The following is a 27849-nucleotide window of genomic DNA, read 5'->3' as shown; positions in this document are numbered from 1 at the left end:
CCTCAGTCTCCCACCCACTTCGGTTTGGGCAGACAGTGCCCCACCGGCATCGGCTCTGAGTGAAGTTCTATTTCTGGCCAGGCACACTGCCTTGAGCAGGAGTCTCCCAGTCCCCATTCAGGATCGGGATTTACTGGCGCTGGTGAACGAGCCACAGCTGTTGTTCAGCCCAGCCTGTCTGTGCGGTTGAAAAGGCTGCCTTGTGTGGTGAACTTTTTCTCATTTTTCTACTCCCGAGATAGGTTAGATCTGCAAGTACAAAAAAATTAGCTGGGGGCGGGGAGGCGAGGCGGTGGGTATAGTGGCTCACAACTATAATCCCAGCACTTTGGGGGGCTGAGGTGGGAGGATCACTTGAGTCCAGGAATTCAAGACCAGCCTATGCAACATAATGAGACCCTGTGTCTACAAAAATAAAAATAAAAAATTAGGTGGACATGGTGGCACATGCCTATAGTCCCATCTACTCAGGAGACTGAGGCAGGAGGGTCACTTGAGCCCAGAAGTTCGAGGCTGCAGTGAGCCAGGATCATGCCATTACACTCCAGCCTGGGTGACAGAGTGAGACCCTGTCTCGGGGGGAAAAAAAAAATAGCTGGGGTAGCTCATTCCTGGAGAGGGACTGGTAGGTAGATAGATGTAAAAATTGTATTGACTATTTGGTTTACATCAATAGTTTTGTTTCTCTGTGGCTTTACAGAAAAACTCGTAAGAGTTTTAAATGTTCTCAAAATCCCTAAGGACCTGAGTCACCAGGACAAAGATTTACATAAAATAGTATCTACACACACATGTTACAAACTGAAGTGTTAAGGGTCAGTGTGCCTTCTCCCTGCTCCTCTTCCTCCGCTTCCTAAATTCTCAGTAGCTATTTCCCTTCTTCTTTCCTCTCTCCCAGAGTAGAGGCTGTCTGGTGAGGGCGGGGAGGGACCTGAAGGTCCCTAACCCAGAAACCATGTTGTGCACAGAGGGATCCTGACCCCGTGAGTAACTCCACCCAGGCTCAGAAGTAGATACTAGTGGAGAAGTGATAACCGCTTTTTCTGAGCCCTGCCCATTCACTTTTTTCGTTTTTTGGTTTTTTTGTAGAGACCGGGTCTCCCTGTGTTGCTAAGGCTGGTCTTGAACTCCTGGCCTCAAGCCTTCCTCTCACCCTAGCCTCCCAAAGTGTGGGGGTTACAGGTGCAAGCCACTGTGTCCATGCCCCATTCACTTTTTCTTTTTTTAATGGAGTTTTGCTCTTGTTACTCAGGCTGGAGCACGGTTGGCACGATCTCGGCTCACTGCAACCTCCTTCTCCCTGGTTCAAGTGATTCTCCTGCCTCAGCCTCCCAAGTAGCTGGGATTATAGGCATGCACCACCATGCCCAGATAATTTTGTATTTTTAGTAGAGATGGGGTTTCACCATGTTGGTCAGGCTGGTCTTGAACTCCTGACCTCAAGTGATTCACTTGCCTCGGCCTCCCAAAGTGCTGGGATTACAGGCGTGAGCCACTGCACCTAGCCACACTTTTTTTTTGGAGACAACGTCTCTCTCCATTGCCCAGGCTGGAGGGCAGTGGCGCGATCTTGGCTCACTGCCACCTCCACCTCCTGGGTTCAAGCGATTCTCCTGCCTCAGCCTCCTGTGTAGCTGGGATTACAGGTGCCCACCACCACACCTGGCTAATTTTTGTATTTTTAGTAGAGATGGGGTTTCACCATGTTGGCCAGGCTGGTCTTGAACTCCTGGCCTCAAGTGATCCCCCTGCCTTGGCCTCCCAAAGTGCTGGGATTACAGGCATGAGCCACCTCACCCGGACCCATGCCCGTTCGCTTTTAAGATGTGGTTCTCCTTTTACGAAGTGCTTCTCTGACATCAGGTTTCTGTTGGAAACCTCGTGACACTGTGTGGTCCTTTCCGTCCCATCACAGAACAGCCTGGGCTTGCTCTCTACATAGCTTGGCTGTGGCTTAGGCCTATCCAGATTGAAAGGCCCTGTGTGATGATTTGAGGCCAGGCAGAAACTCACTGGGGTTTAACAGAAACAGGTCGTCATCTGGCAGCAACAGGCTGTTCAGACGGGGCTGACTGTCTGTGGTCACTCTGCCATCATGACTAACAGTCCGGAGCTTCAGATGGAGCAGTGGCCTCCCTCAGAACTCATCCAGCTGGAGCCCAGTGTGAAAAGAAATTCCAAGCAAAACTAAAATTCTGCTGCCAGCTGACGCAAATGTTAGGTCTGGAAACGTTGAATAAGAGGCAGAGTGGTCCACACAAGCCTTAATGTGGAAAGGCAAGAGCTGGTGTTCAGTTCATGACAGTTGTGGGGAGAAGAACGTTGGCATTTGCAGGGATTGTGGGGCTCCTGGCTGGGTCATTCCTATCTCAGGAGTCTCCAGTGCCCATCTCAGGCATCAGGATTCACCACAATGGCAGGAGTGCTGCTGGAGCTGGCAGTGCCCTTCTGTCCAAGGGAAGCAATAGAGCTTTTCTCATGACAGAAAGCTCTCCGGGTTGCCACCTCTGCTGATAAAACAGGTTTCTTGGCCAGGTGTGGTGGCTCATGCCTGTAATCCCAGCACTTTGGGAGACCCAGGCGGGCCGATCACAAGGTCAGGAGTTTGAGACCAGCCTGGCCAACGTGGTGAAACCCCGTCTCTACTAAAAATACAAAAATTAACTGGGCATGGTGGCGTATGCATGTAATCCCATCTCAGGAGGCTGAGGCAGGAGAATCTCTTGAACCCAGGAGGTGGAGGTTGCAGTGAGCCAAGATTGCGCTACTGCACTCTAGCCTGAGCGACAGAGTGAGACTTCATCTCAAAAAAAACACAAAAAACAAACAAACAAACAGGTTTCTTCTCAGCCTGGGATCTGGGAACTGCCATGCAACAGAGAATAAACAACTCTGGGCCCCGAGCTCTCCTCCTTGAGAGTCTAAACCAGGCAGCAGGGCCGGTTGGTTTGGGTGAAGTCTCCTTTCCAGCCCTGTCCTCCTTGGTGTTGCTCATTCAAGGTGTAAATGTCCTAGAACTTCCATTTGAGGCAGGTGAATAAGGATGATTTCTGGGAGAGTCCTTTCTGTGGGAGATTAAAGTTTAGGCCATTGATCTATCAGTGATTGAAACCATCCAGCGTCCTGAGAGCTTCTCCTGACCTCTTGCCAGTGAAGCAGGTGGCCCTCTAAACAGATATTCTCCTCCATGCTGTGTATTTTGTTTTGTTTTTTGTTTTTTTGAGACAGAGTCTCACTCTGTTGCCCAGGCTAGAGGGCAGTGGCGTGATCTCTGCTCACTGCAACCTTCACCTCCCGGGGTCAAGTGATTCTCCTGCCTCAGCCTCCCAAGTAGCTGGGATTACAGGCAGGCACCACCACGTTGGGCTAGTTTTTGTATTTTTAGTAGAGATGGGGTTTCATCATATTGGCCAGGCTGGTCTTGAACTCCTGACCTCAAGTGATCCACCTGCCTTGGCTTCCCAAAGTCCTGGGCTTACAGGCATGAGCCACTGCACCTGGCCTCGTGCTGTGTACTTGTAATTTATCTTTTCCTCCTTTGCCTGTAAGTGTCTACAAACATTGCACAAATACATAAGGAAGAAGGTATTAGTTTCTTATAATTCCCTTCCTCCCCAGATAACTGTATTTAACAGTTGGAACTAACAGATTCTGAAAAACCCAATATTATGCGAGTACAAGGAAGGAACTGATGCATGCTTGAAATACACAAAAATCTCCAAACTTAATTTTTGAGGGTAATCAACCTTCATTGTTGACACTTTTGCTCCGAGTTGTGTTTGGTATTCACAGATTGCTGGGGCAGGAGAGTCCTGGACATGTCGAGAGGAAGGGGAGAAAGAAAACCACCTGAATCCTTAATGTTTAGTTTATTCGGCACCTGTTACATGCCAGGCCCTGCAGTTGGCATGTTTACGTGTGTTTCCTGGGTCAGTGGCCCATGATGTCGGGGCACTTTGGGTTTTTTGGGGTTTTTTTGGACAGAGTTTTGCTCTGTCACCAGGCTGGAGTGCAGTGGTGCCATCTCAGCTCTGTGCAGCCTCTGCCTCCCAGGTTCAAACAATTCTCCTGCCTCAGCCTCCCAAGTAGCTGGGATTACAGATGCCCATCACCACGCCTGGCTAATTTTTGTATTTTTGGTAGTGATGGGGTTTCACCATGTTGGCCAGGCTGGTCTCCAACTCAGGTGATCTGCCCGCCTTGGCCTCCCAAAGTGCTGGGATTACAGGTGTGAGCCACCGCACCCGGCCTTGGGGTTTGTTTTTTGAGACAGGGTCTCGCTCTGTCACCCAGGGTGGAGTGCAGTGGTGTGATCTCAGCTCACTGCAGCCTCGACCTCCTGGGATCAAGTAATCCTCCTACCTCAGCCCTCCTGAATAGCTGGTACTACAGGTGTGCACCACCACGTCCAACTAATTTTTTCTATTTTTTTTTTTTTTTTTGTAGAGATGGAGTTTTGCCATGTTGCCTAGGCTGCTCTGAAACTCCTGGGCTCGAGCTATTCTCCACCTTGGCTTCCCAAAGTGCTGGGATTACAGGCATGAGCCACCACACCCACCCAATGCCTGTTTAACACATGAGGGAATGGAGTTTAGAGAAGTAAACCGCCAGAGGTTATTAAGCTCACAAGGAGCAGGGCTGGGATTCGAACCATTTTCTGGCTCTTGCTCTTTCCATTTCTCTGACCCTTTTCCTTCTCCATGGTGTTGGTCTTGAAGTAACAGACAACACGTCCCCAGGGGTCAGTCTGGGGGCCAGTCCTCCATAAAGCCATCTAACAAATATTTGTTTTTATTGTTTTGTTTTGAGACGGAGTTTTGCTCTTCTTGCCCAGGCTTAGAGTACAGTGGCGCAATCTTGGCTCACTGCAACCTCCGCCTCCTGGGTTCAAGCAATTCTCCTGTCTCAGCCTCCCGAGTAGCTGGGATTATAGGTGCCCGCCACCACGCCCGGCTAATTTTTGTATTTTTAGTAGAGACGGGGTTTCATCATATTGGTCAGGCTGGTCTTGAACTCCTGACCTCAGGTGATCCACCCACCCCGGCCTCCCAAAGTGTTGGGATTACAGGCGTGAGCCACCGCACCTGGGCACAAATATTTGTTGAGTGAGTATTATGTGCTGAGCACTCTTCTAGTCATAGGAATCAACAGTGAGCAAATCCTACCAAGCTCCTTCCCCCGTAGGGCAGATATTCTGGAAGAGGAGACAGACATCAAACAAATTGCAGTGGGATAGGTGTACACCCCAAGTCCTCCCTAATGTCCTTTACTATCCACTATGGATTTGTAATCCAGGAAGCTCCATCATGCTTTCTAGCCTTGTATTTACGTTTTCAGCCTGTAGAATATCTGACTGTATTGCACGGGCCTTGGAATGGCAGCAGGGGTCCCCGCAGGATCCCCCAGCCTAACATTGTGATTTAGACAGTGACAGGGTGAGCATTTCTCTCGGCCATACTTGGGTTGTCTGGGTGGGGGAGGCACTCATGAGGTGGTGTTGTAGGCACAGGAGAGGAAAAGGGAAGTAAAAGATGAACATGCCAGCTGAAGCTTCTGTGCTTTGAAAGCCTGGTTAAAACGAGGCTTTGAAAAACTCCCTTTTCCTCCGCCAGTGCCACACACAACACTGAGCGTGCAGAGCTCAGAAAACCGAGCTCAGGGTCTCTGCCAGCTCCTGCTTCCGTCCCAGCAGTAGAAGAATGGAGTAGAATCGTGTGCACTCTGTTTTTCAGGCCATTGACTGGCTTCTAGGTCTCTGGTGTTCACTGAGGGGCCCCTTGGCAGAACCTCTTAGCAGTTTTCTCCCCACCTTAAGAGGAGTCCTCGGTCCCTCCATAAGAAGTCAATCCCTGTGCTGAGTTCTGAGCCAGAGGAATCATAGTACCTTGAGGCTTGCACACTCCCCTTCCAGGAAGAGGAAGCATTTAGCTGCTTTTGGAAACCATGTTCTGTCGATTATGCTAGAGATCTGTGCCCAAGTAGGCTAGCCACTTTCAGCTGTCATTTTTCCTACACCACAAAGAAAGCACAGAAAAATGAAATCCACAGAAAAATGAAATGCACAGATAATTCAAGTACCTGCTTTTTTCCAGCTTTCCCCCTGCATGTCTTTCTTTTTATTGAGACAGGGTCTCACTCTGTCACCCAGACTGGGATGCAGTAGTGCAATCGCAGCTACCGCAGCCTCTGCCTACCAAGTAGCTGGGACTACAGGTGTATGCCACCATGCCCAGCTAATTTTTTTTTTTTTTGTACATTTAGTAGAGACAGGGTCTCGCCATGTTGCCCAGGCTGGTCACCCCCTGCATATCTTTCAATAGAGCTGCCAGTAAAGCAGAGAGCCTACCAACTCTCCAGCAGAAGGACTAATGAGCAGTAATTTCGGAGGTGGGCAAAGAAACTTGTGCAATTGGCTGCTGTATTTAGTGGCAAATGAATGGTTAAGAAGCATTGATTTCACCAAACTTGCTTAAAGATCGATGCAGTCCCATGGTGGATAAACCCTTTATGACAGCTCTACACATTGGGGGACTTTACCAGACCCAGGATGCCACCCAGTCTGGGCACACGCCCTTCCTGGCTAGGGGCATTGACTGCCCTTCTAAGACATCGCTGAAGGACAGCATTTTTCTTTTTAATATTATTTTTATTTTTTATTTTTAGAGACAGGGTCTTGCTCTGTCACCTAGGCTGCAGTACACAACCATAACTCCCTGCAGCCTCAAGCTCCTGGGCTAAAGCAATCCTCCCGCCTCATCATCCCAAGTAGTTGAGACTATAGGTGCGTGCCACCAGGCCTGGCTAATTTTTTAGTATTTTGTAGGGACAGGGGTCTTGCTATGTTGCCCTGGCTGGTCTTGAACTCCTGGGCTCAAGCGAACTTCTTGCCTTGGGCTCCCAAAGTGCTGGGATTATAGGTGTGAGCCACCACTCCCGGCCAACAGCATTTTTCTTTTTCTTTCTTTCTTCTTTCTTTCTTTTTCTCTCTTTCTTTCTTTCTTTTTTTTTTTTTTTTTTTTTGACATAGTCTTGCTCTGATGTCCAGGCTGGAGTGCAATGGTGCAATCTTGGCTCACTGTAACCTCTGCCTCCTGGGTTCAAGCGATTCTCCTGTCTCAGCCTCCCAAGTAGCTGGGATTACAGGTGTGCACCACCACACCTGGCTAATTTTTTGTAGATTTAGTAGAGACGGGGTTTCACCATGTTAGCCAGGCTGGTCTCAAACTCCTAACCTCAGGTGATCCACCCACCTCAGCCTCTCAGAGTGCTGGGATTATAGGTGTGAGCCGCTGTGCCTGGCCAACATTTTTTTTTTTTTTAAACATTTTTCATATAGAGCAACTAGCCTCATTGTTTTTGAATTGCAAGATCTCTGATTGGTTCTTATGCAGGGGTGATTTCTGGGCTTTCTTGCTCTATAATTCACTATAATTTGATTGCCATTGAGAATGAAATATTTTCCAGGCTATGGTGCAATGGAACCTCAGGTGAAGGATTTTAAAATTAGGAGAGTAGGCTTGACACAGTGGCTCATGCCTGTAATCCCAGGATTTTAGGAGGCCAAGGCAGGAGGATCACTTGAGCCTAGGAGTTTGAGACCAGCCTGGGCAATATAGTGAGACCCCATCTCTATTATTTTATTGTTATTATTATTTTATACTTTAATTTCTAGGGTACATGTGCACAATGTGCAGGTTTGTTACGTAGGTGTACATGTGCCATGTTGGTTTGCTGCACCCATTAACTCGTCATTTACATTAGGTATTTCTCCTAATGCTATCCCTCCCCTCCCCCCACCCCACGACGGGCCCCGGTGTGTGATGTTCCCCGCCCTGTGTCCAAGTGTTCTCATTGTTCAGTTCCCACCTATGAATGAGAACATGCAGTGTTTGGTTTTCTGTCCTTGTGATAGTTTGCTCAGAATGATGGCTTCCAGCTTCATCCATGTCCCTGCAAAGGACATGAACTCATCCTTTTTTGTGGCTGCATACTATTCCATGGTGTATATATGCCACATTTTCTTAATCCAGTCTATCATTGATGGACATTTGGGTTGGTTCCAAGTCTTTGCTATTGTGAATAATGCCACAATAAACATCCGTGTGCATGTGTCTTTACCACATCTCTATTATTAAAATAAATAAATAGGAGAGTGGGCCGGGTATGGTGATGAGGTGGGAGGATCGCTTGAGCCCAGGAGTTCAAGACCGGCCTGGGCAATATAGTGAGACCCCATCTCTATTATTATATTACAAAAATATATTAATCTAGGAGAGTAGGCTGGGCGTGGTGGTGTGCGCCTATAGTCCCAGCTACATGGAAGGCTGAGGTGGAAGGATTGCTTGAGCCCAAGAGTTCGAGACTGTAGTGCACTATGATTGTGCCTGTGATGAGCCACTGCACTCCAGCTTGGGCAACACAGTGAGCCCCCATCTCAAAAAAAAAAACAACAAAAATAAAATTAGCAGTGTACATCAGAAGCATTGCGGTTCCCTGGGGCTGGTGAAGTGGCAGACACCCAGCAGCTGAAGCCTCTGTTGACATCTCATGTTGTCTAGGAGGGAAGCAACTGGGACATTCCTGACGTGGTCCCCTAAATCCTGCAGAGCCCTGTCGCTGAAGCCCTGGGGATGGCCCATGGTCCCTGCTGCTCTGCCCTCCTCAGTTTTTTGTTTTTTTTTAAATTTTATTTTTAGAGACAGGGTCTCACTCTGTCAACCAGGCTGGGATGAGCACTTCTGGGTGGTGACAGCTGATGTCCCGACTGCTTTATCTCCAGGTGGGATGAAGCAGAAGGAGCTCCAGAAGTAGCTACCCCTGTGCGTGAGCACACCTGGCCAAGACTCTGCAGTACAGTGGTAGGACGATGGCCAAAGCTAGGGTGTGCAGGAAGTGCCCCTGTCTCCCTGGGCTCTGGTCTCCCTGCCTATAAAGTGAGGGTTGTGGCTAAGTGATTATTTTTCTGATTTTCATTACATTCAGTAGTCAGTTTCATTCACTGATAACTTCTCCCTCTCCTTAACTCCAACTCCCTTCACACACCCTTCTGCACAGGGCAGGACATTCTTACTGAATGGGAGGCCCCAGGAAACTCTGCTTCCTAACCAAATGGTTTCTAAGGGCTCTTCTGCTCTTTGATAATTAAATTCCTCAGCCCTGGCCAGCACCCAGCCTTGTCTTAGATCGCAGGGGAGAGTCTCTACAGAAGTGCTGCTGGCAGTGGTGATTTATTCCTTGGATCACATGAAAATGGGGTTTACTAGCCGGGCGTGGTGGCTCACGCCTGTAATCCCAGCACTTTGGGAGGCCGAGGCAGGTGGGTCATGAGGTCAGGAGTTCAGGACCATCCTGGCCAAGATGGTGAAAACCTGTCTCTACTAAAAATACAAAACAATTAGCCATGCTGGTGGCGGGCGCCTGTAATCCTAGCTACTCAGGAGGCTGAGGCAGGAGAATCACTCGAACCCAGGAGGCGGAGGTTGCAGTGAGCTGAGATCATGCCATTGCAATCCAGCCTGGGCAACAAGAGCGAAACTCTGTCTCAAAAAAAAAAAAAAAAAAAAAGTCGGGGGGGATATGTTATTAACTGGGCGTGGTGGCTCACGCCTGTAATCCCAGCACTTGGGGAGGCCGAGGTAGGTGGATCATCTGAGGTCAGGAGTTCGAGACCAGCCTGACCAATATGGTGAAACCCCATCTCTACTAAAAATACAAAAAATTAGCCGGGCATGGTGGCGGGTGCCTGTAATCCCAACTACTCGGGAAGCTAAGGCAGGAGAATTGGCTGAACCTGGGAGGCGGAGGTTGCAGTGAGCCAAGATCTTGCCATTGCATTCCAGCCTGGGCAACAAGAGCACAACTCCATCTCGAAAAAAGAAAAAAGAAAAAAAAAAGGTATTATTAGTCTTAGGAAGCTTGGCTAAGACTTAAAATACCCCAGCTGGCCGGGCACGGTGGCTCACGCCTGTAATGCCAGCACTTTGGGAGGCCGAGACGGGTGGATCACGAGGTCAGGAGATCGTGACCATCCTGGCTAACACAGTGAAACCCCGTCTCTACTAAAAATACAAAAAAATTAGCTGGACGTGGTGGCGGGCGCCTGTAGTCCCAGCTGCTCAGGAGGCTGAGGCAGGAGAATGGCGTGAACCCGGGAGGCAGAGCTTGCAGTGAGCCGAGATCGCGCCATTGCACTCCAGCCTGGGCGACAGAGCGAGACTCCGTCTCAAAAAAAAAAAAAGACCCCAGCCTGCCTGCCTCACTTGTTTGTTTATTTTCTGCTCCCTGTGTCTTTCTGAGGGGATGGGTGGTGAGCACTGGCCCTTCCCTTACATTCAGAAGAGGCTGTGCCTGAAGCTGGAGCAAACTGCTGCTGATGCAAGCTCAGGGGGGGGCGGTTGTTATGGTGGCCTCCCTGAAGGGACATTCAGTAGTTGCAACCACATGGCCCTTCTGCAGCTGTCACTGATACGGACGGGTCCCCCAAAGGTAAATGACAGCAGGTAGCTTGAGCTCCACCTTTCCTCTGGGGATCTGCCTTGTAAGGGAGGAATGTCTGTGAGACCAGAGGGGCAGTTCGCCCAACCAGTGACCATGCTGTGAGTAGAATTCCCAGACGCAAGGTGGGCAGTGGCATGTCACTTTCCATGGGACACGTCCTCACCCACCTTGTACCTACAGCATCGCCATGTGAGGGGCAGCCTCCAGGACTCAGTGGGCCAAGAGGGCCCCTGCAGTGCAGTCTGGCTTGGAGGTTGAGATGAGCTTATTTAGCTATGGCCATCGTGGATGTAATCCTTAAAAGAGGTGATTGGAGGTGAGGTGGGTGGTAATCCACCATTCTTCAGGTGGGTTTTTTTTTTTTTTTTTTTTTTGAGATGTAGCCTTGCTCTGTCGCCCAGGCTGGAGTGCAGTGGCACAATCTCAGCTCACTGTAACCTCCGCCTCCCAGGTTCAAGCAATTCTTTTGCCTCAGCCTCCCAAGTAGCTGGGATTACAGGCATGTGCACCACCATGCCCAGCTAATTTTTGTATTTTTAGTAGAGATGGGGTTTCATCATATTGGTCATGCTGGTCTCGAACCCCTGACCTCAAGTGATCGCTCCGCCTTGGCCTCCCAAAGTGCTGGGATTACAGGCATAAGCCACCGTGCCCAGCCTTTTTTTTTTTTTTTTTTTTTTTTTTGAGGCAGGGTCTCACTCTATTGCCCAGGCTGGAGTACAGACGTGTGATCATGGCACATTGCAGCCTCCAGCTCCTGGGCTCAAGCGATCCTCCTGCCTTAGCCTTCCGAGTAGCTGGGACTACAGGCATGCACCACCATGCCCAGCTAACTTTAAAAAAAAAAAAAAAGTTGTTAGAGACAGGGTCTTGCTATATTGCCCAGCTGGTCTCAAACTCCTGGCTTCAAGCAATACTCCCGCTGACTCAGCCTCCCAAAGTGCTGGAATTACAGACATGAGCCACAGCGCCCAGCCCTCAGGTGGGGTCTGTTCTGCTTTTGGATTTCCACCTCCTAGACCTGTCCTGCTGAGGCTCTTCCAAACACTGTTGTGTAAATAACGTTTGGTCTCCATGGAGCCCACAGGGAGGCTGCTGTTACCTGGCGGCCTTCTCCCTGGGCATCACAGGAGAGTCGTACCCACCAGGCCGGGCCGGGCAAGGTTTCTTAGGTATCCTTAGGTCTGTCTGCAGTGGCTGAGCAGGGGTGGGGCAGGCGCAGTGGTGGAGCCCCACGGTGGCCAGGCAATTAAACAGGCACGCTTACAGCCATCTGTCCAGCCTCTCCTGATGTTGTTGGAGCAGGGGTTTTTATCCTGCTCTGTAAATAGGGAAGTGTGACCCCCTGCTCCCCTAGTATAGCCTGCGAGTTGACAGCAGAGTTAGAATCCAGATCGCCCCTCTTTTGGGCTGGGCAGGGTTGCAGCCTCTTTTTGACCTCGTCTGACGAGGAAGAAAGGAAGGATGTCACTTGGAACTGTCTTATGTTCATTTGGCTGTTTATCATCTTTCACAGCCACCTTTGAGTTAATTATTAGAGACCAATCTGGAAGGATTTCTTCGTATCAACCATAGTACTAGAAATTGTTTTGTGGGTGTATGAAGATCAGAGAGAGACGGGACAGAGAAGGCTGGGCTGTGGCAGCTCAGAGCAGAGAGTGGGGCTCACCCTGATTAAAATTCTCTGAGTCAGGCATTTCTTGGCTTGTTGGAGTGTACCACCCACACTTCCCCGAAGCAGTCTTGTGACGCCCAGCCTTCCCAGAGCGCCTGGGAGCCCCGTGCTCCTGGCTTTGGGAGAGTCTGGGATGAGCTGAGCCAGCTCTTCCCGGCCCTGGTGCCTGAGCACAACCGAAAAATCAGCAGCAGGGACAGGAGAGCAGCTGAGCAGGTCTAGAGTGTGGTCTGGGAACATACCTTTGAGACAGAGGCCTCAGAGTCCGTGGACCTTAGGGAACCACCGTGTTAAAAAAATTACCTTAAATCTGAATCTCTGTCTTCATTCTCAGCCGACCTTGCTTACTTTTGAATTTTCTTCTGATGACAACTTTTTCATCCCCCCAGCCCGGAGCATGCTGGCCCACCTGCTTGTGGACTCTCCTTTGTGGCCAGAGGGGTCCCATCCTGTCTTTCCTGGGCAAGGACATTATTTCTTTACTCTACTCTGGTTTTCCTGCCCGACTCCCTCCGTCCCTCCCTCCCTTCCTTCCTTCCTTCCTCTTCATCTCTCTTCTTCCACTTCCCTCACCCCCTCTTCTGACCCAAAATAGGCAGAATGGCATACCGAAGCCGCATGTTCAGCTCTTATCATCACCGGACAGTCTATACCACCAGCCCTCTATTATTTTGAAACAGATTTCCAGACATCCATAAATATTTCAGTACGTATTGTTAAAAAATGAGGATTCTTTTCTCACATGACCCAATATTACAAAAAATTCACAATAACTTTTCCTCAATATCATCAAATATTTGCTGTTTCGAGTTCCAGCTGCCTCATCACTGTCATGTTTAAATGCCTCATTTGCTGATGCGGGATCCACGCAAGCTCCTGCCCTCTGTGATGAGCGCCCATCAGGCTGCTGCCCCTGCCCCTGCCCCTGTGCCCATGTGCTTTCCTCAGGGTCCCAGCACCTCCCTTTTAGGCCCCTGCTGCCATGACCCTGGCGACTGACCACACCTGCCCTTGGGAAACTTTCCTCACTTGGCTTCTGGAGCACACACTGCCCACGTTTTCTGCCCACCTCACTGGCTGTGCCTTCGTGGTCTAAGACAGTGATCCTAGCCCGGGCCAGGCATCAGGATTACCTGGAGTGTTGCAGTGCTGCTTCCTGTGCCCTGACTCCAGAGTTTCTGATGTCATTGGTCTGGAAAGGGGCCTGGGCATTGTTGGGCTGCGTGGGTGAGGACCCCTGGTCTAACGTAGCCCTGGCGGCTCAGTACTCAGACGTTCCTCCTGCTGCACACTCACGGCTTTCAGTGGCTGGCGGCGCCCACCTCCCCCTGAACTTCAGATCCATTTCCACAGCTGTGTCCTTGATGTCTCCACGTAGATATCTTTTTTTTTTTTTTTTTTTTTTCCTGAGATGGGGTCTCACTCTATCACCTAGTTGGAGTGCGGTGGTGCAATCTTGGCTCACTGCAACCTCTAACTCCCAGACTCAAGCGATTCTCCTACTTCAGCCTCCCAAGTAGCTGGGACTACAGGTGTATTGTGCCATCATGTCCAACTAATTTTTTGTATTTTTGCTGGAGGTAGGGTTTTGCCATGTTGCCCAGGCTGGTCTCGAACTCCTGAGCTCAGGCGATCCACCCACCTCGCCTCCCAAAGCGCTGGGATTACAGGCGTGAGCCACTGTGCCCGGCCTCCACATAGATGTCGGATAGGTGTTCTGAACTTATGCCAGAGCTGAACTCCACCGATCCAGAAACGGCTGCTGTTCACCTGCTCAGACCATACCTCAGAACTGTTGCTGGCTCCTCCCTTTCCCTCATGCCCCACATTTAATCCATTGCTAAATCCCTGCGGCTCTGCCTTCAGACCCTGCATCTGACCCCTTCTCCTGTCCTCTACACTGTAGCCAGCTCCCAGCCCCCATTTTCCCATTGTCGGGGCTGCTAGCCTCCTAACCAACCTCTGCCTCCACCCTGGCCTTTCACAGTCTGTCTACTCACCATACAGAAACTATGGCAAGGCCGGATATGGTGGCTCACGCCTGTAATACCAGCACTTTGGGAGGCCGAGGTGGGTGGATTGCTTGACCCAGGAGTTCAAGACCAATCTGGGCAACATGATGAGACCCCATCTCTACAAAAAATAGAAAAACTAGCCTGCTGTGGTGTCGCATGCCTGCAGTCCCAGCTACTCGGGAGGCTGAAGTGGGAGGATCGATTGAGGCAGAGGCTGCAGTGAGCCAAGATCGCGCCATTGCACTCCAGCCTGGGTGACAGAGCAAGACCTTGTCTCAAAAAACAAGCAAGAAGCTTCGTAATAGTGACATCGGGTTATGTACTTCCCCGTTCTCAACCTGCCAACAGCTTCCCATCAAACTGGTAATGAAACACAAAGCCCCTTGCACGGCCTGTGTGGCTGTGCATGATCCGGCCCTCAGCTGCATTCTTGACCTCATCTCATGCTGCTCACCCCCTCACTCCCTGAGCGCCAGCCACACCAGGCTCCTCACTGTTGCCCCTGCTGTTCCTCTAACCGGAATCCTTTCCCCCCGGATGCCACAATAGCCATTTCCTCAGGGAGATCTTCTTGGCTCCTTATTTGTTTGTTTCTTTGTTTGTTTGTTTTTATTATTATTTTTTGAGTTGGAGTTTTGCTCTTGTTACCCAGGCTGGAGTGCAGTGGCATGATCTCGGCTCACTGCAACCTCTGCCTCCCAGGTTCAAGCGATTCTCCTGCCTCAGCCTCCTGAGTAGCTGGGCAGGTATGCGCCACCGTGCCCGGCTAATTTTTTGTATTTTAAATAGAGACAGGGTTTCACCACGTTGGTCAGGCTGGTCTCGAACTCTTAACCTCAGGTGATCCACCTGCCTCAGCCTCCCAAAGTGCTGGCATTACAGGCGTGAGCCACTGTGCCCGGCTTCTGTATTTATTTTTTTCCCTCCGGGGGCTCCGTATTTATAACAGATTTCCACACCCTGCTTCATTTTTTTTATAGCACTTACTACTCCCTGATGCTATATTATATATTTGCACTAATTTATCTCTGCCACCGTGTCTGATATGTACATAGCAGGTGCTCAGTAACTGTGTGTTGAAATATGTGACCCTTCACGGCTTGAGTCTCCCCTTCTGGCCACTGCTGAACTGAGCTTTGAGCAAGAGGCAGCTCCTCAGCCGAGCCTATCACAAGTGTGCATTCCTTGCCACCTCTGCTCCAGGCTCCAGACCGAGGGCCAGCATGCTTCTTCTGTAAAGAGCCAGGTGCTAAATAGTTCAGGCTGTACAGGCCATGTGGTCTCTGAGAGAGACTCCGTCTCAAAAAAAAAAAAAAAAAAAAAAGAGTGCTTAAAGTGTAGGCTTTGGGCTGGGTGCCATGGCTCATACCTGTAATCCCTAGAATTTGAGAGGCTGAGGCAGGAGGATCACTTGAGCGCAGGAGTTTAAGACCAGCCTAGACAACATAGCCTAGACAACATAGCAAAACTCCATCTCTACAAAAAAATACCACACACACACAAAAAAAAATTAGCCAGGTGTGGTGGTACATACCTGTAGTCTCAGCTATTTGGGAGGCTGAGCTGGGAGGATCACCTGAGCCTGGTAGGTTGAGGCTGCAGTGAGCTGTGATTGCACTACTGCACTCCAGCCTGTGCAACAAAGTGAGACCTGTTTCTAAAAACACTGCTCCACTTGCCATCATAGCACAAAAGCAGCCACAGGTGACACGTGAGCTGATGGGAGTGGCTGTGTTCCAATAAAACTTTACACACAAAACTTGGAGGTGGTCCCCTAGCCACCCTGCCCTAGACTCCCACGAATTCTGAGATTTTCTGCCTTTCCCCAAAATCCACATGAACAGAAAGGAAACACTCAGAACCACTTGGCAGTCTGATCAGCAGGATGAACTTCTTCCCAGAAGTGGGGAAAGCCCCTCCTGGAGCAGCTGCAGCTTTTTTTTAAAACTGAACAAGACACATCCTCACTCGGGAGATGCCAGTGTGGGGCCAAAGGACGGAGAGCATACCAGCAAGAGCTGTTGGTAGAGAAGCCACCCTGGCCACTCTCCTTGGTCTGTCTTCCAAGAAGCAGAAGTGGAGAAGACTCTGAGCTCATGTGTACCATGGGCTTTTAGTTCTCATAGTTTATATTTATATTTACATTTTTTTGAGATGGAGTCTCGCTCTTGTCATCTAGGCTGGAGTGCAGTGATGCAATCTCAGGTCACTGTGACCTCCACCCCCTAGGTTCAAGTGATTCTCCTGCCTCAGCCTCCCGAGTAGCTGAGATTACAGGCACCCACCACTATTCCCAGCTAATTTTTGTATTTTTAGTAGAGATGGGGTTTCACTGTGTTGGCCTGGCTGGTCTTGAACTCCTGACCTCAAGTGATCTGCCTGCCTCGCCCTCCTAAAGTGCTGGGATTACCAGCATGAGTCACTGCACCTGGCCAGTTCTCATGATTTAAAAGAGCGGGAACTGCATTTTTCTTTTTCTTTTTTTTTTAATGGAGTCTCGCTCTGTCGCCAGGCTGGAGTGCAGTGGCACATTCTCAGCTCACTGCAACCTCCACCTCCCAGGTTCAAGCAATTCTTCTGCCTCAGCCTCCCGAGTAGCTGGGACTACAGGTGCACACCACCACGCCCAGCTAATTTTTGTATTTTTAGTAGAGATGGGGTTTCACCATGTTGGCCAGAATGGTCTCGATCTCTTGACCTCGTGATCCACCTGCCTCGGCCTCCCAAAGTGCTGGGATTACAGGCGTGAGCCATCACGCCTGGCCCGGAACGGCATTTTTCTTTCTTGGGTTCCCCTAAAACGTATTAGGAGGGGATTTAAATAGAGTCTAACTTTACAAAAAATTTTTTAAAATAGAGATGGGGTCTTGCTATATTGCCCAGGCTGGTCTCAAACTCCTGGCCTCTAATGATCCTCCTTCATTGGCCTCCCAAAGAGCTGGAATTATACTCGTGAGCCACCATGCCTGGCTAGAGTCTAACATTTTACATACATTATTCATTCAGGGACCTCCAACCCAGGTTTGATGAAAAGACCTGGGTTTAAAATCTGTCTCTGCCCCTTACTAGCTCTGTGACCTACTTACGGGGTTGCGGTGGTGATTACATTACGTTTGAAAAGTGTGTCATCGTCATCATAGCTGCTAACATTTGTTAAGTGTTTATGATGTATCATGTACTTGATAAACACAGTGTAAGCATTATGAACCCTCATGGCAACCTATAGGGAGGGTCCTATTACTAAGCCCATTTTACAGACAAGAAAAACGAGTTTCGAGAGGTTAGGTAACTTGCCCAAGGTCATACAGTGAATGAGTAGCAGAGTCAGCATTCAAACCAAGTTGTCCGACTCCAGAATCCACACTCTTAACAGCTCTGCCACTGTCCTGATGCACAGAGTGTGCACTCAATAAATTACAGCCCTAATTGTAGTGGGTTATTAGCTCTACCAGCAGGTATTGAGTGCAACCAAAGAGTAATTTGGCATAAAAGATGAGGATTGTGCTTCCAGGCTGGGTTATATTTGTTATACTCACCCCATTAATTCTGTTCTGGGGTCCTTATTTCTTCGATGTTTGCTTTCCTTCCACTTCTGTTCTTTCAGAGCCTTCTGATCTTACTGGAGCGGGAGGGAGGTGGTTACCAGCTGTGGCCTCATTACAGCTAAGAGAGTGCCACTGCTGTTTGTTTACCTTTATGTGCTTTGCTGCCCAGCTCCCAAAGTCTTTAAATAGCCACATGTGGCTAGTGACTACTGTATTGGACAGCTCAGGTCTAAATAGTCGTTTTATAACCCATTTTGCAGATGAGAAAAAATGAGGGTTAGAGAGTTAAGTGATCTGCCAAAGGTGCCCACCTCTGTAGTCGCAGAGCAACACTTTGGACCCGGGTTTCCTGCCTACAGAGCCTTCTTTCTCCACCACCGTGGCATATACACTCTTTGTACTGTACTTTTTGCAGAAATTGTTTCAAGGCACAGATTGCTTCCTAACTCATAATACCATGTGTAGATATGCAAGCCACCTTGAAGTAAATGGGCAGGACATACCTAAAGAAAGCTATAAAAATTACCAAAGGATGTAAAAGAAGACCTGAATAAATGGGGAAAAGACTCCATGTTCCTGGATAGGAAGACTCAATATTGCAATATTATTTCCTCCTCCAAATGATCTCTGGATTCAGTATAATTCTAGTACAAGCCGGGCGCGGTGGCTCATGCCTGTAATCCTAGCACTTTGGAGGCCGAGATGGGCAGATCACGAGGTTAGGAGATCGAGACCATCCTGGCTAACACAGTGAAACCCCATCTCCACTTAAAAAAATACAAAAAATTAGCCGGGCATGGTGGCGGGCTCCTGTAGTCCCAGCTACTCAGGAGGCTGAGGCAGGAGAATGGCGTGAACCCAGGAGGCGGAGCTTGCAGTGAGCTGAGATCGCGCCACTGCACTCCAGCCTGGGCGACAGAGCGAGACTCCATCTCAGAAACAAAAAAAAAAAAAAAAAAAAAAAAATATTCTAGTACAAATCCAGAAGAAAATTGTAGTGAAATTTGATTAAAATAATGTACTAGAACAGCCAAAACAGTTTTGTTGTTGTTGTTGTTGTTGTTTGAAACGGAGTCTCACTGGGCTGCCCAGGTTGGAGTGCAGTGGCATGATCTCGGCTCACTGCAACCTCCACCTCCCAAGTTCAAGCAATTCTCCTGCCTCAGCCTCCCGAGTAGCTGGGATTACAGGCATAGGCCACCATGCCTGGCTAATTTTTGTATTTTTTTTTAGTACAGACAGAGTTTTACCATGTTGGCCAGGCTGGTCTCGAACTCCTGACCTCAGGTGATCCGCCTGCTTTGGCCTCCCAAAGTGCTGGGATTACAGGTGTAAGCCACTGCACCCAGCTACCAAAACAGTTTTGAAAAAGAATGTTGAGGGGGCTGGGGTGGACTTGTTCTGCCCATACCAAAATGCTGAATAAAGTGAAAATTTTAAATGGAGGACCAGCACAGGAATATATAATAGGCCAACAACAAGTAGTTTTAAAAGGGGCATATTACATCACAAATCAGCCAGGCATAGTGGCATGCATTTGTAGTTCCAGCTACCCAGCAGGCTGAGGTGAGAGGATTAGGAAGAGCTGGACCATTAATTAACATTAATAAATACGAGGGCTGGGTGCTGTGGCTCACGCCTGTAATCCCAACACTTTGGGAGGCCAAGGCAAGCAGATCACCTAAGGTCTGGAGTTTGAGACCAGCCTGGCCAACACGGTAAAACTGGATCCTTACCTCATGCCATATATAAAGCTGGATCCTTACCTCATGCCATATATAAAGATCTAAACATAAGGGAAGCTGGCCGGGCATGATGGCTCACCCCTGTAATCCTAGCATTTTGGGAGGCCAAGGCAGGAGGATCCCTTGAGCCCAGGAGTTCGAGACCAGCCTGGGCAACATAGGGAGACCCTGTCTCTATCAAAATAAAAATAAAATAAATAAAAACATAAGGGGACCAAAAACCAGCAGTGAAAAAACAAAAAAGATCTAAACATAAAAACCAAAACCAAATTGTCCTAAAACTAAAAGAAAAAAGGCACTTTTGTGGCCAACCATGGTGGCTCATGCCTGTAATCCCCACACTTTGGGAGGCTGAGGTGGGCAGATCTCTTGAGCTCAGGAGTTTGAGACCAGTCTGGCCAACACGGCAAAGCCCCATCTCTACTAAAAAATACAAAAATTAGCCAGGCGTGGTCGAAGGTGCCTGTGATCCAAGCTACTTGGGAGGCTGAGGCAGGAGAATCACCTGAACCTGGGAGGCGCAGGTTACAGTGAGCCGAGATTGTGCCAGTGCACTCCAGCCTGGGCAACAGAGCGAGGCTCCATCTCAAAAAAAAAAAAAAAAAAGAAAGAAAGAAAGAAAAAAGGCACTTTTGTAATCTTATACTGGGAAAAATGGGAAACTATAAAGGAAAAGACTGGCAGATATGACTGCATCAAAATTAAAAATTTCTCAATAGGGCAACAAAATGACAAGCAAAGTTTAAAGGTCAATTGATAATGGGGGGAAAATAATACATAACAACACATTAGGTTAAATCCTTAAAGAGCTGCAACATGGCTGGGCGCGGTGGCTCACGCCTGTAATCCCAGCACTTTGGGAGGCTGAGGCGGGTGGGTCATCTGAGGTTGGGAGTTCAAGGACCAGCCTGACCAACATGGAGAAACCCCGTCTCTACTAAAAATACAAAATGAGCTGGGCGTGGAGGCACATGCCTGTAAATCCCAGCTACTCGGGAGGCTGAGGCAGGAGAATCGCTTGAACCCCGGAGGTGCAGGTTGCAGTGAGCGGAGATCATGCCACTGCACTCCAGCCTGGGCAACAAGAGCAAGACTGTCTCCAAAAAAAAAAGAGCTGCAACAAATAACAACAAAAACACAAGCAGCCAGTGGAAGATTGGGCAAAGGCTGTGAATACTTAGTTCCTAGAAGAAGAGAAACACGTGGCTAATAAGGATGTTCCACTGTGCTTTTAATCAGAGAAGTACAATTTAAAACAGGTACTATTTTTCACCAAATGGACTGGAAAAAATTAGACTAATTATATCCAGTGTTGGCCAGCATGGTGGGAGTGTAAATCAGTCAGACATTCTAGACGGGCAGGTGGCAGGACCCAGGCAGATTGGGAATGTGTTTGTCCCTTGGCTCAGCAGTTCCCCTTGCAAGCACTCGCCACACAGAAGCATCCACACAGGACCGCTCGATGGTCACTGCAATATTATGTGCGATGTCCAGGAACTGGATATGATATCCATATTTAACAGTGGTTGAAGTATGGTACATCATAATTACATGGAAATATACACAGATATACCTTAAAGGCAAAGCAAGTTTCAGAACGAATATAGCACGATCTTATTTTCCTTTTTTTTTTTTTTTCTGAGACAAGTTCTTGCTCCAGGCTGGAGTGCAATGGTGCCATTACAGCTCACTGTAACCTTGAACTCCTGGGCTCAAGGGATACCTCCCCCTGACCCCTGACCCAGCCTCCCAAGTAGGTGAGACTATAGGTGCATGCCACCATGCCCAGCTAATTTATTTTTATTTTTATTTTTCACCCCGGCTGGAGTGCAGTGGTGCAATCTCGGCTCACTGCAACCTCCACCTCCTGGGGTCAAGCGATTCTCCTGCCTCAGCCTCCCAAGTAGCTGGGATTACAGGAATGTGCCACCACACCCAGCTAATTTTTGTATTTTTAGTAGAGACGGGTTTCACCATGTTAGCCAGGCTGGTCTCAAACTCCTGACCTCAACTGATTTGCCCGCCTTGGCCTCCCAAAGTGCTGGGATTATAGGTGTGAGCCACCACGCCTGGCTAATTTTTAATTTTTTGTTTGTTTGTTTTTGTAGACACAGCGTTTTGCTATGTTGCTGAGGCTAGTCTCAAATTCCTGGCCTCAAATGATCCTCCTGCCTCCGGCCTCCCAAAGTGTTGAGATTACAGGCATGAGCCACCACTCCTGGCATTCCTTTTTTTCTTGTTTCTTTCTTTCTTTTTTTTTTTTTTTTTCTTTTTTTCTTAGGTTTGTATATACAGGAAAAGAGTTGGGGGGATACGTGCACACCAAGCTGTTGACAATAGTAAATGGGAGCAAGGGGGCCTTTATTCTTTATACACACCTCTGTGTTGCTTCCATTTTTACAATGAGCAAATGTTTTCAGAATAATTTTTCTTTAAAGGTATCTTAGCTGAGAAAGGAGTCTGAGTTCCAGCCCTGGGTCCGTCACTTAACTAAAAACCATATTGAGGGACTTAACCTCGTCTCTGTAAATATACACATATACACATTCTTTTCCATGTGGGAATTATAATTCAAGAGAATGAATAATATTCTGGTTTTTTGTTTTTTGTTTTTGAGAAGGAGTCTTGCTCTGTTGCCCAGGCTGGAGTGCAGTGGTACGATCTCGGCTCACTGCAAGCTCTGCCTCCCGGGTTCATGCCATTCTCCTGCCTCAGTCTCCCGAATAGCTGGGACTACAGGCGCCCACCACCACGCCCAGCTAATTTTTTGCATTTTGTTTAGTAGAGATGGGGTTTCACCATGTTAGCCAGGATGGTCTCGATCTCCTGACCGTGTGATCCACCTGCCTCGGCCTCCCAAAGTGGTGGGATTACAGGCGTGAGCCACCGCGGCCCAGCCCTGTTTTTTTGTTTTGTTTTGTTTTGTTTTTGAGACAGAGTCTCACTCTGCTGCCCAGGCTGGAGTGCAGTGGCACAATCTCAGCTCACTGCAACCTCTGCTCCCTGGGTTCAAGCAATTCTCCTTCCTCAGCCTCCTGAGTAGCTGAGATTACAGGTGCCTGCCACCACACCCAGCTAATTTTTGTATTTTAGTAGAGAATGAGGTTTCACCATCTTGGCCAGGCTGGTCTTGAACTCCTGACCTCGTGATCCACCCGCCTTGGCTTCCCAAAGTGCTGGGATTACAGGTGTGAGCCACCACACCCGGCCCTGTTTTGGTTTTTTAATGAGAACATTGCACTAGATCTCTAAGGATGCTTCCAGCTGTAACATCTGTCTATAGGCTCTCCGATCTCAGATTTACTCAGATTTTGAAATTGAAAAAAAAAAAAAAAAAAAAAGCTCTACCCCAGTGTGGTCGTACTTAATACTGAAGTGTGCAATAATGTTTCCAGCTGTTGCTGAGAGGGATTGTGCAGTTTTTGCAGGCTTATGGCTCTTTCTTTCAGCTCTAGAAATCTTTCCTTCTGGTGCTCTGATTTGCCTGCCTCTGGGAGGAAGGGAAGGGAAGACCCTGCAGGACTGAGGTTTGTCCTGGCTGACAGGCCTGCCAGGCTTGTTCCCGGCTGCAGGGAAGAGAGGCTGTTTTTGTTGTGGGAGCTGAACTGTTGGCCTCTCTCTAGGAGCACATGCTTGTTGGTGTGGTTGATGTATCTTGCCTGCCGTGGCCGTCTCTACCACTGCTTCCAGAAAACACTTGAGAATACGTTTGTCCCAAGAGCTTAAACCTGAGATCAGGATCAGGCATCTGTGCTCTTTTCTTGTGTTCCACTCCCTTCTGGCCATTGGAAAGGCAGTAGCAGAACAGGATATGGCTAACATGAACTTGGAGAGACTTTTCTCCTAGAGCTGTGCTTGAAAGGGGCCCTCTCTCTATAACTGCGGTTACAGTGAACTCAGTCCAATATCTGGGCTTTCTTGTCCTTAAGTAGGCTGATGGAGCTGCCCTTGCCCTCCCCAGCCTGGTGGGGTTTGCACAGTGCTGCAGTTCATCTCACCTACTGTCCAAATCTCCTTTTATCAGCCCAGTCCAGGAACAGTGCTGTCCTTCTTGGTGTAGGGCTTAACATGAGCCTTGCATGCACCTAGATCCATATCCAGCATTGCAGGCAATTCTAGTGTTCCATGTCAAGAAGGCTGGTGGGGCAGGTGCCCCAGTCCATCGGCCCTTAGTGTATGCAGAGGGTAGCTCCAAGTGGGGCCACTGTGATATGAAGGAGGATTGTTTGAATTCAGGAGATTGAGGCTGCAGCGAGCTGTGATCACACCACTGCACTCCAGCCTGCATGACAGAGTGAGACCCTGTCTCAAAACAAACAGGCCGGGCACAGTGGCTCACGCCTGTAATCCCAGCACTTTGGGAGGCCAAAGTGGGTGGATCACCTGAGGTCAGGAACTTGAGACCAGCCTGGCCAACATGGCGAAACCTCGTCTCTATTAAAGATAAAAAATTAGCTGGGCATGGTGGTGGGCACCTGTAATCCCAGCTACTTGGGAGGCTGAGGCAGGAGAATCACTTGAACCCAGGAGGCGGAGGCTGCAGTGAGCTGAGATCATGCCACTGCACGCCAGCCTGGGCAACAGAACAAGACTTTGTCTCAATAAAACAAACAAGCAACAACCAAAAAGAAAAGAAAAAAGATACTTTTCTAATATATGACTGGGAAAAATGGGAAACTATAAAGGAAAAGATGGACAGATTTGACTGCCTAAAAATTAAAAATTTCTCAATAGGGCAAAAAAATAACATAAGCAAAGTTTAAAGGTCTGTTGACAATGGGAGGAAAATACGTCTAGTGCTCTCTGTATCAATGCCCCAACTCTGGGTTTGTGTGGCATTGATCTAGACAGCACTATACATAGTGCCCCTGAAGTTGTGCCGTGCTGTGGCCCTGGCCTGAAGCTTGCCACCACTTGAGACCTATGCATGGACTGTGGATCTCTCCAGCCTCAAGTTGTCACTGTGCGGACTGCTGACTGGGTGCCTCTTGGGGACTGGGCTGTAAAGATACAGCTGCTGCCTGCTGGAACCTCCAGTGCCAGAGCAGCAGCTGGGACAGGGGTGGTTTGAGGTAGACGTCTCTGTTGGTCATTGTGGATACACCATTTGACTGATTTTTTTTAGCTACCTTCTTGATTCCAGAACTTTTGTAGCCCTCCTCTTAATCTATTTCTGATTTGGAGGGTTTTTTTTTTTCTTTCAGTTGCAGAGCTATTTTGCGGCATGTGAGGATGAGACCCCTGCCATCCGGAACCATGACAAGGTCCTACAGCGTCTGTGTGAGCACCTGGACCACGCCCTGCTGTACGGGTAAGGTGGAGGAAGTTTCCAAAGACGACAGAGCACAACCCAGGCCATGAGTAGCCTCCACAGAGAAACCCTTAGCTTCTCTGCCTTTTCTTTCTTCTCTCCCCTTGGCAGAAAGGGATTTGTGCCACTCAAGTGGGCCACAGTCTCTCTGTAGTTACCCCAGTAAATCATCTCTGGGCAGACATAAATGATGGAGGGAGGATTCGCCACAAATGACATGATGGTGTGAAGGTGTGCTGGGTGCCTGGGAGACCTGCTAGGGATCCATCACTTCCTGCCTTGCGCTCACTGCTGGACCAGCCGACTGCAGCTTCCCAGGGTGGCCCCATGCAGGTCACAGCAGCTCCTGTCCTGTTTTCTCAGACTGCAAGACCTCTCCTCTGGCTACTGGGTGCTCGTGGTGCATTTCACTCGGAGAGAGGCCATCAAGCAGATCGAGGTGCTGCAGCACGTGGCCACCAACCTGGGGCGCAGTGAGTAGTCACAAGGAGACGCTGGGGAAGGGACCAGCTCCACCTTCTCTGTGGGTAGCTTGGGGCTGTGTCCCAGGTTTACCCTCAGGGTCAGCCCTGGGAGGCGAATTACCTGGTGGTATCCAGTAGCAGTGGGGAGTTAAAATGCCAGCACCAGGCCAGGCATGGTGGCTCACACCTGTAATCCCAGCGTTTTGGGAGACTGAGGAGGGAGGATGGCTTGAGTTTAGGCCAGGAGTTTAGACCAGCCTGGGCAACACAGTGAGACCCCATCTCTACAAAAATTTAAATATTAGGTGGATGTCTTGGTACATACCTATAGTCCCAGCTACTCAGGGGCTGAGGTGGGAGGATGGCTCGAGCCCAGGAGTTTGAGGCTGCAGTGAAGCATGACCACAGCATTGCACTCCAGCCTGGAAGAAAGAGTGAGACCCCATCTCTAAAGATTTAGGAAAATGGCCGGGATTACAGTGGCTCATGCCTGTAATCCCAACACTTTGGGAGGGTAAGGCAGGAGGATCCCTTGAGCCCAGGAATTTAAGGCTATAGTGAGCTATGATCACACCACTGTACTCCAGCCTGGGGTGACAGAGTCTCTGTCGCAAAAAATAAAATAATAGTAATAAAAAATAAATTTATAAAATGCCAGCCCCCTCCATGAGGCCTCTTTTCTCCCTGCATATGATGGTTTTTTGGCGCAGCAGTGATGGGGGGAAGGAGGGCGAGCTGCCAGCGAGAGCTGGACTCCTATGGAATCCCAGCCTGAGCACGTGCTATGGAGTCTGGTTTCTCTCCCTGAGCTGGGATCTCTGTTAGCCTACAGGATCAGTGCAGGGTCCTGGCGTTTCTTGACCTATCTGAAGTGTGCAGTCTGCCCTCTTTATCAGAATTTCCTGGCCAGCTACATGCTGAGGTCTGACTAGGAAAATAAAGCACTCAGGGGTTATGGTACCCCACCAAGTGCAAAGGCCGCTGAAGCGCCTGGTCCCCTTACCTGCTCTTTCTTTCCTTTCTGCCCTTGCTTGGCAAATAAAAGCCAGCACTCTGACAGGCCTTCCTGCCGGTTACTCCTGTCTTTGTTTGCAGGCCGTGCCTGGCTGTACTTGGCCCTCAACGAGAACTCCTTGGAGAGCTACCTGCGGTTGTTCCAGGAGAACCTGGGTCTGCTGCATAAGTACTACGTCAAGTGAGTGTCTGGGACGGTCTGTCTCCCCTAGCCTCAGAGCTCCCCGTCAGCTACCTCCCAAAGGCTCTTGTCATGCAGACAGCACAGTGTGCCACATCAGTGATGCCAGAGAGCCATTAGAACCTTGCCGGTAGCTGGGTGGCCTTCACTGGGAGCACCGGTGTCCCATCTGGGCTCCTGGGTACAGTCTGGGTCTCTGCTGCTCCCTGGTCCTCCTCCCAGGCTTCAGACCTGACCAGTGCCCAAGCTTTGGCTCAGCCTTTGCTAGGGTTGCTGCAGGAACAGAGTGTGTACAGCAGCTGCTGAGAGCCTGACAAGCCTTGTGCTCGTCCATCTCTGAAGACACTGGCAGGACAGTGCAGTGTGGCTGCTAACCCAGTAGGAGATCGCTGAGAGGGTGGTGGGCAACAGCTATATCAAGCTGGGTGCTGTCCAAGGTGGGGGACATCACGTGTCAAATTACAACACAGCTGGCATGTTGGTAAGGTTAGGCCAGGCTGGTAAACAGACCCAGAGGCACCATCGTGGCTTCTTGTGTCTTGCAGGAATGCCCTGGTCTGCAGCCACGATCACCTGACGCTCTTCCTGACCTTGGTGTCCGGGCTAGAGTTCATTCGTTTCGAGCTGGATCTGGTGAGACACCAGGGCTCTCGCTGCTTGTGGGAAGCAGAGGAGGGGGCGGGCTGCGGGCAGGGTGGGCGGTGGCTTCATTTTCAGGTCTTGTTGAGGGAGCTTGTTGAGTATGACTGGGCTTGAGCAAAGCTTGTTTTTTCGGGCGAGGGAAAGGTTTCAGGGTCCGTTGAATTGAGTGAGAAGAGAAGTGATGGCAAGAATTCCTGGTTCAGGTGACTTTTTCCTATCTCCCTAGCCAACTTGGAGAAAAGCCACATTGCCTGGAGTATCTTAGCTAAGATAGCCCAGAAGAACTGGCCTTCATGTTTAGGATGTGAAGAGTTAGAAGGACAAGGCAGATTCAGCCTGGTGCTTCTGGGGTTCTGAAAAGTGTCATCAGTTCCATGACAAGCCTTCAGTCACCCTCTTCAAGTTCTCAAGCTTCTCTCCCCATCACACCCTGTACAAACGGGATGCTGGCCCACATGGAGCCAAAGAGGCTCCCAGGCATCTCTTGGACTGGGCTCAAAATGGATGCAGCTGCCCTGTCCTAATCAAATGACCTTCCTTGGGCCAGGTGCAGTGGCTCACACCTGTAATCCCAGCACTTTGGGAGGCTGAGGTGGGTGGATCACCTGAGGTCAGGAGTTCAAGACCAGCCTGGCCAACATGGCGAAACCTCGTCTCTACTAAAAAAAATACAAAAGTTAGCGGGGTGTGGTGGTGGGTGCCTATAATCCCAGCTACTTGGGAGGCTGAGGCAGGAGAATCGCTTGAACCAGGGAGGTGA

The 27849-nt window shown here is 49.4% G+C and overlaps 1 protein-coding gene across 4 annotated transcripts in view; it reads left to right on the top strand.

The window, feature by feature from the left end:
- PLEKHM2 (pleckstrin homology and RUN domain containing M2) overlaps window positions 1-27849 on the top strand; it is a 52891-nt gene that overhangs the window by 9689 nt on the left and 15353 nt on the right. For all 4 annotated transcript variants that reach the window (XR_008492112.2, XM_063659342.1, XM_054437221.2 and 1 more), the window contains exons 2-5: window positions 24682-24788; window positions 25152-25261; window positions 26348-26447; window positions 26993-27080. Coding sequence is in view for 2 of the 4 variants with exons in the window: in XM_054437221.2 (XP_054293196.1) it covers window positions 24682-24788; window positions 25152-25261; window positions 26348-26447; window positions 26993-27080 (405 nt within the window). In the remaining 2 variants the exon portion in view is untranslated. The remainder of the gene's footprint in view (window positions 1-24681; window positions 24789-25151; window positions 25262-26347; window positions 26448-26992; window positions 27081-27849) is intronic.

The sequence above is a fragment of the Pongo pygmaeus genome, chromosome 1 (genome assembly GCF_028885625.2).
Source record: "Pongo pygmaeus isolate AG05252 chromosome 1, NHGRI_mPonPyg2-v2.0_pri, whole genome shotgun sequence".
In the NCBI taxonomy this organism is placed as follows: Eukaryota; Metazoa; Chordata; class Mammalia; order Primates; family Hominidae; genus Pongo; species Pongo pygmaeus.
The sequence above is the reverse complement of the archived record's forward strand: the minus strand, read 5'-3'. Positions and strand labels throughout refer to the sequence as shown.